The sequence below is a fragment of the Mixophyes fleayi genome, chromosome 4 (assembly GCF_038048845.1).
Source record: "Mixophyes fleayi isolate aMixFle1 chromosome 4, aMixFle1.hap1, whole genome shotgun sequence".
NCBI lineage: Eukaryota > Metazoa > Chordata > Amphibia > Anura > Limnodynastidae > Mixophyes > Mixophyes fleayi.
In genome coordinates, this window is record NC_134405.1 from 135,555,784 (window position 1) to 135,567,184 (window position 11,401).

Here is an 11,401-nt window from a genome sequence, read left to right on the forward strand (position 1 = left end):
AAATTATTTATTGCCTACATAACTTGTGAGCCATAGAAATAATTAAACATGATTTAGGATTGAAGAAAGTGGAAACAATTTGGGAGACTTTAATCTGTTTTCTAGTAGAAACATGCAAATAAAAATCACCCTTGTCATTTTGGAGACCACCTTTTACACACAGACCCTTTAGTTTTGAGACAAACTCACACCTACAGACAGCCTGTTTAGCCATGTTTGCAGCTTGTCAGTGTAGCATAGAGCGTTTGTGAAGAATATTTGCAGATATGGCAGCTCCCGGAATATACACTATATGGACAAAAGTATTTGGACGCTTGACCATTACACCAATAGGGACGGTAAAGACCTTATATTCAAATACATATACTTTAATATGGAGTTGGTCCCCGTTTTGCAGCGAAAACAGCTTCCACTCTTCTTGGAAGGCTTTCCACAAGATGTTGGAGTGTTTCTGTGGGAATTTGTGTGCATTCATTCTGTAGACCATTTATGAGGTCAGGCCCTGATGTTGGACGAGATGGCCTAGCTCACAATCTCCTTTCCAGTTCATCCCAAAGGTGTTCGATGGGGTTGAGGTCAGGGCTCTGTAAGGGCCATTCAAGTTCTTCCACACCGAACTTATCAAACAATGTCTTTGTAGTCCTTGCTTTGTGCACTGGGGCAAAGTCATGTTGGAATAGAAAAGGGCCTTCCCCAAATTGTTGCATAGCATTGTTCAAAATGACTTGGTATGCTGAAGCATTAAGATTGGCCTTCACTGGAGATAAGGGCCTAACCCAAATCCTGAAAAACAGCCCAATACCATTATCGCTCCTCCACCAAACTTCACAGTTTGCATTATGCAATCAGGCAGGTAATGTTCTCCCGGCAACTGCAAACCCTCACTCGCCCATCTGGCTGCCAAACAGAAGCGTGATTCATCACTCCACAGAACACGTTTTCACTGCTCCACAGTCCAGTGTCTGTGTGCTTTACACCTCTCCATCCGACACTTGGCATTGGTTTTGGTGATTTGAGGCTTGCATGCAGCTGCTCGGCCATGGAAACCCTTTCCATTAAGCTCCCGCTGCACAGTTTTTGTGCTTACATTAATGCCAGTGCAAGTTTGGCACTCTTCAGCTATGGAATCAGCAGAGCATTGGCGACTATTACGCACCATGATCCAAGGCAGTCATTGACCTCGCTATGTGATTTTACGTGGTCTTCCGCGTCGTAGCTGAGTTGCTGTTGTTCCCAAATGCTTCCACTTTCAGCAGGGATGAAATTTCACAAACAGTCTTATTGCAAATGTGGCATCCTATCACAGTACCACGCTTGAAGTCACTGAGCTCTTCAGAACGACCAATTTTGTATCACAAATGTTTCCAAATAAAGACTGCATGGCTAGGTGTTTGATTTTATACACCTCTGGCAACGGGTCTGATTGAAACACCTAAATTCAATAATTAACAGGTGTGTCTGAATACTAATACTTTTGTCTATATAGTGTAGATGTTATTTTCAGAGGATTGTAGTTTCGAAGACCGCTCAGCCATTTATGAGACTGCTACTGAATGGCTGCCTGGCTATTAAGTAGATTGGTTAACTATAGATTAACTCATTTCATTGGGTGCTCCTCATGAGCTGTCCATTCCGCACAAGTGTTTTTATTGTTTTTTTTTACTCTTATATGGATTATCCATCTTGACTTTGGATTATGTTGGACCAAGAAAAGAAGATTTTAGCTATTTAGTAGGGCGACAGCATTTTTTTTTCACAATTATGTGGCCAATATTCTTTGTTTTTATTAATGAGGCCATGTTAATTTATTATTCAATACTGGGGGCACTACTTAGAATTTTATTTTTACAAGGCTCTATTTATAATTTTATTCCTACAGGGCACTACTCATTATTTTATTTGTACGAGGGCACTACTCATTACTTTATTGCTACAGGGGCTCTATTTGTTTTTTTCTAATAATGGGGGCAGTAATATTTATATCATTATTACTGGGGGCACGGGTACTTAATTACCCTAGTGTGCACTGGCAAGGGGTACCAGGAGGGGACACTCTAGGAGCAGGAAGGACATGAATGTAGGTGCAGCTTCTTCCTCACACTGGGTTTCTGGTGCACCCCCCCATCTAGACACGTTTCATAACATTCTGGCCGAGCATAACAACTGAAACACACATTCTTGAAAGATTATCTTCTTCCGAAAGTCCAGGTACCGGGCTTCCTGAGCTAGTCTTTTAAACACTCAGGTCCTGGAAACCACTCTAACTATTCCTCCATGGTGTAAAACTTGCTCATGTGTCACAGGGACGTTACTCTTTCTTACTAACCCTCAGGGGGAAGTTACACATACACCTTGTCTTTTCTTTTTTGTTGTGGGGTGAACTCAAAAACCCTGCATGGATGTTTATATAGGAAAAGAGTGTCCGGCAGCTCCTATTTTATTGATTCAAGCACTATGGCGCATATTTAACAAATCACGGTAGTGCACTATTGTCCACTTACCGTGGAATTAAAGTCCCGATGTGCCCTCCGCAAATTTATTAAAGGTGCATCGCAGCAGATAAAATGTTTTTTTTCGGGAACTTGTCTTGATAATGTACGCCAGCTGAAGCTGGCGTACATCATCCGAATTGGAGAAATCCACTGCTGTCAGCTCTGCTCCGACGAGCATAGCTGGACAGCGCATGTGTGGAGGGATCACATGATCCCTCCCTGTCACTCAGCGCGCTCTCTCTGCAACGATAGTTGCAGAAACAGAATGGGGACTTTGTGCGCATGTGCACTGCACATGCGCAATTGAAGGAGGAAGAGGAGATCCCGAGACAGCACGTCCGAAGAGGGGGGTACGTGTGATTTTTTCTATCACAGATACAGCAGTTTTTCGGAACTGCTTTCTCTGTGTTCCCTTTTTAATAAATGTGAGAAATAGTTCAATCCTTATCCTTGCGATAAGGATTGATAACTATTTCTCACTTTTGCCGAATAATGATAAATGTGCCCCTATGTTTCTTGAAATATCATCCAGGACCGCCAGTTACTGTGAGACTCTTCACTATGCGGTAAGGGTTAGGACTTTTTCTTACTTATCCACTGTTTTATGAGAGGTAGGCAGCTTTATTCCACATAAGAGCTGAGACACCAGGCTTCATTTAAGAATTGGCTTAGCAGAGTGTTTATAGTCTCTGGCATTGTAATCATTGTGGTAAGAAAAGATGTTGGTCCTGGGCAGGTGAAACAAGTGTGATACATATGGATCTAGTGACTTCAATTTGTCTAGTTTTTACTTGTAGTGCCAGAATATACAGAATATATGATAGAGGTCGACACCCCTAAGAGGCACAAGCAACGCTACAAAGAATTTGTTGAAAAAAAATGGTGAAATTCAAGCAGTGTCAGACTTGTATTACTTTATCAATCTTCTAATCTAACCTGTAAGGGCACTGAAAGGCAAGTCATGAGTAAATGCAGGACTTTGCAAGATAGGCTGCAATGGAGAGGAGGGAGGGAAGCATCCCGTTCAGAAACAGGGGAACATTTGTAAGATTAAGCTAATGAGCCACCTACGACAGGTAATGTGCTGACTTATAAGACATGCCAGGCACACAAAAGCTTTAATATTTAATTGTATTAGGTCATTTGTTCAAAAGTGCAAGTGACTCTTGTGCATATTAAATAAAACTTATTAGTTAATGTTATTGCTGTATAAATCTGCTCTGTTAACCTATTAAACATGCTGCTGTCATTAGGTCACTTTGCTCTTTTGCGGGACAGATGAGGATCAATGTGTTTCTGCTTCAAAGCTTCAGGATCAAAGCTTCATGACTTGCCGAGGCTGGCGGAAGATCTGATCCCGTCTGCTCCTCTATTCTCTCTGAACTCCGGGATGTGCTGTCTGACCTGAATAGTCAACAGACACAGCTTACATTTATAAAGGGCTCACTGTGTATGTTCCCACAAACTTCACATCAACCTTAAACTTTACACATTGCATGCAAATAAAGACGCGTAGACCTGGATAAGTTATTAAAAAATGGCAGGAATTTTATTGTAAGGATTCTATTTTAACTAAAACCTATGGTGGCGGAGAAAGAGCACTGCGTAACAGCTCACGAGCTGATAGCACAAGATCACTTAGTGGACTGGCGCAAACCGCCGTGAGTCCTCAAATCACGGGGAACAAATCCCTACATACTTAGCGCTGAGTTGACGTCAGAGTGACTGCCCCTTACAACTCACACTGCCCTCCCTCACCGAGCCGAACAGGGACCCTCCTCACCGAAGGACCAAAAGGAGTTACTGATGCTTCAAAGGGGGCAGTGACCTACGACCAACTACCCGTGCGCCCATTAATCAGCCGCTGAACGCAGTGCCTTCCTACCCCACTTCAAAAGACCCCACTAAAATTGAGGGATGGGAGGGTGGGATCTCGTGCTGCAAGTGAACACAAGCAGGAAGTGCAGCCTGCTATATTCTACCAAGGTCCCTCCCAGGTGAGCAACCATTGGCTGGAACCCACCCCATGACATACTACACCAGGTAATTACTCAGCTTGTTACAAACCCTGTCGCCCTTTAAGTGCGTTCGTCCTAAAAGCCTCACTTGTCATAAAGGGCTCACTGTGTATGTTCCCACAAACTTCACATCAACCTTAAACTTTACACATTGCATGCAAATAAAGACGCGTAGACCTGGATAAGTTATTAAAAAATGGCAGGAATTTTATTGTAAGGATTCTATTTTAACTAAAACCTATGGTGGCGGAGAAAGAGCACTGCGTAACAGCTCACGAGCTGATAGCACAAGATCACTTAGTGGACTGGCGCAAACCGCCGTGAGTCCTCAAATCACGGGGAACAAATCCCTACATACTTAGCGCTGAGTTGACGTCAGAGTGACTGCCCCTTACAACTCACACTGCCCTCCCTCACCGAGCCGAACAGGGACCCTCCTCACCGAAGGACCAAAAGGAGTTACTGATGCTTCAAAGGGGGCAGTGACCTACGACCAACTACCCGTGCGCCCATTAATCAGCCGCTGAACGCAGTGCCTTCCTACCCCGCTGCGCCCTACAGACGCCGCAGCCCGCCACCAACTAACCGAAACACGCCGCCACTCCCCCGCAGATCCTATCTATGAAGAGCCTCATACCCTCTTCGTTAAGGTGAACGCCGTCCCGTCTAAAAAGGTGTGGTGACTCCACCCCCAACCCCGGATGGTCGATGACTATACCTCCCAAGGACCGAACTACCTTCCGGATGGCGCTATTTAACTTCCTAACCATAACCGTCATTTTCTTTAAGGGAATGGTCGTTCTCCATGCTAATCGGGGAATTAAAGCCGACCAACCAATAATGATATCAGGCCACGCCTCGTGTATACGTCGCAGGTCCTCCCGAATTACTATGATGAGATCTAAGGACTTTCCTTTTCCCAAATCATTACCTCCTGCATGTACTACCAGTACGTCTGGTGGGCCTTGTTGTCTAATGAGCCTTGTCAACCACGGAATAATATCCGGCCAGCCTAAACCTCTTTTCCCCCACCATCTTATAACCGTACTGCCATGATTCGGAATAACCTTAGACCCAGGGTGGCCAGCGGCCCAAAATATAAATGAATGACCGATGATCCACACCACCTTAGCTGGAACACCATCACCTGAAATCAGAAAAACCGTGTTAACAAACATACCTTGAAGTTGGGAAGACAGCCAGGTTTGGTATAGGAAGGTATGAGAAGAATAGTACGCGGAAAATTCAATCACAAGGGGGGGGGGGGGGAGGGGAGGACACACATATGGGGGGCAGACCACCCAGGCGAAGGTAAACAACACCCGGAAAAACCCCGGCAGCCACCACTAATCAGGACTTACGCCCAGGGAAACCCGGGTGAAAATCCCTTCGCGCCCCCACGTTAAAGCGGCGAGCGGAAAAGCCCAGGGTAGCCCACCAAATGGAGGGAGAAGATGGGATGGGTAGGGGAAATGGGATGGGACGGTTGAAGACTCAGGAGAGAAGTAGAGGTAGAAAAGAAAAAAAAAAAACTGTAAAAAAAACCAAATTGATTAAACATTACAACATCAGTCAACAACCTTGTCAATTCTAACATATGACTTAAAAGCCGCAGATTTCCATCGCCCCAGTGCTTTTATAGCTTCGCTAGAAGAACCTGCCAAGGCAGCGGATGTAGCTGCACCGATCCTAAATGAGTGTGTCCCGTATAATGTACTGTTTAAATTAATAGACTGCAAGGTACGTTTTAAAATGGTCGCGAATTGATATTTTGTCAACGGTATACCATTAGCGTGACACAGAAACAAATTAGCATGAGGTCTTTTACTCATAAACAATGATGCTAACCTGACCGGGCAAATAAGACATGGCTGCTGGGAGGTTAACTGGACCCATGATCCCCTGCCGCTTTGGTCAGTCTTTGATTTAACTATTTTGCAGGCTAAGATCCCTTCGCCCAGACTGACATGCTCAACTCTCAAACCTGACTCCTGATGTCCCCTGGACCTGGCTACCAACTCTGAGATGCGAAAGGCTCCAAAATAAGCCATGGAAAAGGCCAAACTAAATAAAAGTTTCTCGTAACTATCTAAGGTAACCAACCCCACATTCCCTATCAGATCTTCCAAAATGTTAGAGGTAATCGGTAAACGGGTATCGGCATGAGAGGGACGGACTCTCCCCCATCCCCTCAGGGCCTTATTAATCAAAAATCCTTTTGTGACGTCAGGGTAACCGTGCAGCTTAGCCATAAATGATATCCCGGCCAGGGTGGATGCCATAGTAGTCCTTGAATCTCCCTCCGAGTACCTATCCCACATAAAGGCTAGCATGGCATCTTGCTGACCTGCCTCTGATTGGTCCTTTTGTCTGCTGAAAAGCAACCACCGTCTCCACGCCGACTGATATGTTTTCAGGGTGGAGGGAGCTATTGCTTGTTCCGCGAGCCCTCTTATGCCGGCTTGATGATCTGCCAAACACAAGGAGGACACGGGGTACCAACATCGTCCGCTTGAGGAGCCAGGTTGCGAAACCTGCTCCAATGGAAACGAGATAACGCGTCAGCTAGGCAATTCTGCACCCCCGGGACATGTTCCGCCCTGAACGAGATGTCATACTGTAGACAGCGCAGAACTAGGTGACGCAGCAGCGAAATTGCATGTTGGGCCGAAGCGCTCTGCTTATTGATGGACTGGACCACCCCCATATTGTCACACCAAAAGACTATGTGCTTACCCCGCAAAGCGGGAGCCCACAGTTCGATTGCTACCACAATCGGGAACAGTTCGAGAACCAACAAGTTCTTAGTGATACCGTCCCTATGCCACTCCTCGGGCCATTCCTCCGCACACCAGTGTCCGTCGAGATAAGCCCCAAAACCGGAAGCCCCTGCAGCGTCCGTGAACAAATTGATTTCAGAGTTTGTTACCGGAGGTGACGGCCAGATACGCTTGCCATTGAAACCCCTAAGGAAAATGAGCCATATCTGCAGATCCTCCCTAACCACTTTGGATAGACTTATGATTGCGTGTGGCCTACTCCTACCTGCCGTGGCTCTTTGTAGCTTCCTACAGAAAACCCTCCCCATGGGGATCACCCGGCAAGCAAAGTTGAACCGCCCCAACAAGGACTGTATCTGCCTCAGGGGACTAGCGTTTGCCTCTAACACTTCCGCAATGGCCTCGTACATCTTAGTAACCTTATCCTCTGGGAGCCTACAGAACCCTGCCTTCGTGTCGATCTCGATCCCGAGGAATGATAGGCACGTAGTAGGGCCCTCTGTCTTGTCTGCTGCGATGGGAACGCCTAACACCCTAAACAACGCCTCCGTGGAAAAAAGGGTATCACGACAACTCGTGGAGTCAGGAGGCCCGATCACCAAAAAGTCATCCAAATAGTGCGCAATCGACCGACACCCCGTCCCCGCCTGAATGCACCAGTGCAAGAAACCGCTGAATTTCTCGAATAGTGCACATGAAATCGAACAACCCATGGGAAGACAGCGATCGATATAGTATCCCCCACGATGCCGAAAACCCATGAATTGATACGACTCGGGGTGAAGGGGTAACAATCTAAAGGCCGATTCGATATCCACTTTGGCCAGCAATGAGCCCCTGCCGCATTCCTGCACCAGGGCTAGAGCCGATTCAAATGACTGGTAACTGACTGAACTGAGATTAACGTCAATAGCATCGTTAACCGACTGACCAGCGGGATGAGACAGGTGCTGGATCAGTCTAAACTTTCCCTCTGTTTTCTTGGGAACTACGCCTACCGGGGACAAAATGAGGTTGGGAATAGGAGGGAGTCGGAACGGGCCGATCATGCGCCCCAAACCAACCTCCTTGCCTATTTTCTCGTCTAGCACCTCCGGGAAAGCGAGCGCAGATTTTAGATTCACCGGAGCTGCTGTGGAAATGCTACCCTGAACCGGAAGTTTGAAGCCAAAATGGAAGCCGTCGTGGAGTAGGGCCGCGGTCTCCCTATCATCAAACCACGACAGCCACTTGTCCAGCTCGGTCAGATCAATTGGCGATGGCCCCTTGACTCGGCAGAGTCGAACCAGCGCCTCTTCCCCTTCCTCCACTTCCCCGAGCCTTGGCACAATCGGTGGCTGGATGATGGCCGCCGCAGGCTGTACAAGTGTGCCTGAATCTGCAGAGTGAACCTCTTTGACAGGCCCCTGCATTAAAATCATAACACCTTCCTTTCGGGGGGAGGGCGTTTTGCGCCCTCCCCGGCCCTTGAAACCGTCTACCTGCGCTACCCTCTGCAGTCTGATTGCTAGGCCTCATTAGCTCCAACCATGTGTCAATGTCCTTATATCCGAGCGGAAGCTTCTCTCGCCCGCTCATCCGCTTCCTGAAAAGCTCGTCATATGCTCTCCAGATTACCGGGCCGTCCTTTATGAACATCCCGCTAATCAAGTGCATATATCTCCACACCTCCGCTTGCTCGCTGGGCCTGGACTCTAGATATATTGTGGCGAAAATGGAAAATGCATTCGCCCATCTAGAGAAGGATCTGTACTTCTCCTCCCCCATGCCCGATTTTTCACAGGCTGCTGCCAGCGCCTTCTTATCCTCACCGGTTAACGAGTACATATCCACGTACTTGCCCCTTCTGATTCTATCCCGCACACTGGGCCTAATACCGTGAGTGATCTCAAGGGATTCTACCTGCCCCAACTCGCTACGGACCGCTGGTAGATCTGTGTCTCCTGACTGGGATGCGTGCTTACCCCGCTTACCTAGCAATTCAGTCTCCAACAACTTAATTAGTTTCCTGGGTCTATCACCCGAGCCAGAGGACTCACTATCTGTGGAGAGGACGGGTGAATCCAACAAGTGTGACTTATGTATAGTAGCGGAACTGGACTCACCAGCAGGAGCAGGATTCCCATCACCGACAGATGTCTGCCCTAGCGACACCGCTGTGGCCTGTCCTCCTGACGTGTCCTGGATCACTTCCTCCCTTCGTTCTGCCGTCGTCTGATCCTGAGCCTCAGCACACGGACGGTCGCGACTGCCGACCCTCGTCTCCGGATGCATAACAGTAGGTTCTGAAACGGAAAGGGGGACAGTTATCTGATGTCTGGGTAAATAGTCCAAGCGCCGCCGCGCCGTGTTACTATCCCTATCTTCGTTAGAGAGGTTAGGGGCTGACCCGCGGGCCGTACTGGGGGACGCTGAAAATGACTCCCGCCTCCGCTCTAAGCGGCTATCCCCAAGGAGGGGAGGGGGCCCTGAACCGAAATTACCGCCGCTGGAATGGTGATAATCGACTACGAAATTGTCGGACCTACCCCCCTGACCCCCGTAATAAGGCCCCCCCGCCCCGTACCCCGGGGAAGAGGCCCAATGAGACGTGTATAGGCGAGACGCTGGAGGGGATATACGCTGTCGTTGAAAATAGGGCCACACCGGCGCCTGGGTGTTGTCTCCAAAAACTCTTGTGTGTCTGGCGGGAAGTGTGCCCCCCCCTAGTTGGTGACGGTGGTCCCCGTGAGGTGGGGTACGGGCCTGGGACATGTTGGGACCCTGATGATCCCTACCTGGATTAGACCCCCATGCAGATGCCCCACTACTATGGGGGAGAAATGGGCTGGGAGGGAAAGACAATTGATGGGGGGCAGGAGGGTTGTGCTCCTGATACCTAGCCCTCATTGCTGGTTCAGGGGGGGTGATGGGGCATAGGGTGTCTAGGGCCTGGCCCCTGCTCCTGACAGGACTGGGGGCATATCCGCCTGCCGGGGGAGGGGGGGTGCCTGCCTGCCACTGCTGGGGCTGACCGCTGCTGTCACTGACAGGGCCGCTGGCTGACCCTGCAGCCAGCCATGCCGAGGAGTCTGCGTGGCGGGACCCGGCCGGGCGCGATGGGGCGCGCGTTCTGCGCATGCGCGAACCGGCCGGGAGAAGAGAGGGGGTGGCGCGGCCGCGCCGTGCGGCTGTAACAGCGGGAGGATGACCTGCAAGGGGGGCCAGAAGCGGGGCACCGCTAGAGGTGATGGCTGGATGGAAGGAGGATGATGGAAGCGAGGGGGGAGAGGGGGCAAGATGGCGGCGGGAGCGAGGGGGGGAGGGGGACCTGAGGCGCGCCGGGCGTGGGGCATTTCTCCTAGGACGGGGCATGTTGGCAGGACAGAGGAGGACAGCGGGGTGAGCAGGGAAAGCGGAGAAGAGAGGGAGAGGAATAAGAGGAGAAAAAAGCAAGATTTGGGAGAAAGGAAAAAAGGCAGAAAAAAAAAAAGAGGTTGAAAACGAGGAGAGAGAAGGGAATAATAGAGAGGGGCAAAATATAAAGTGAAAGACGAGGGCAGATAGGAATAAAGATAATAGGCAATGAATAAATCCACAAGTGGTACTTATCCGTTTCTCTTGCTGCTGGGTCTCCTACAGGAATCTCGTGCTGCAAGTGAACACAAGCAGGAAGTGCAGCCTGCTATATTCTACCAAGGTCCCTCCCAGGTGAGCAACCATTGGCTGGAACCCACCCCATGACATACTACACCAGGTAATTACTCAGCTTGTTACAAACCCTGTCGCCCTTTAAGTGCGTTCGTCCTAAAAGCCTCACTTGTCATTTTGTGCTAGGGACAATGTCAAGTGACAAGTTCAGTCCCTGCGGACAGCAGGAGAGACAATGGCTAGACACAGTCCTAGATGGAAACATGTAAACGTATTTTCATGTCATTTTATCAGACTTATCATCGTATTTTAAACACATAAACAATATAAACTTATTTCAGCAAAAATTGTAAAACTTGCTATAGAGACGACACATTTTCACATATTTAACCACTTAATCACCAGGAATATTTGATACCCTCTAGACCAAAACAAATTTCACATATTTGCTATGGGTCTTTTAAATGGAGGATATCAAACT

General features: G+C 48.5%; 1 protein-coding gene across 1 annotated transcript; it reads right to left on the reverse strand.

The window, feature by feature from the left end:
- Nucleotides 1-4,015: 4,015 nt before the first annotated feature.
- On the reverse strand, nucleotides 4,016-11,096 carry LOC142152106 (uncharacterized). The gene is made up of 2 exons (XM_075208402.1): nucleotides 9,396-11,096; nucleotides 4,016-5,657 (listed from the first exon to the last, which is right to left on the reverse strand). The coding sequence occupies exons 1-2, from the start codon at nucleotides 10,642-10,644 to the stop codon at nucleotides 5,092-5,094; spliced, it is 1,815 nt and encodes a 604-aa protein (XP_075064503.1). The 5' UTR covers nucleotides 10,645-11,096; the 3' UTR covers nucleotides 4,016-5,091.
- Between the last annotated feature and the right edge of the window lie 305 nt (nucleotides 11,097-11,401).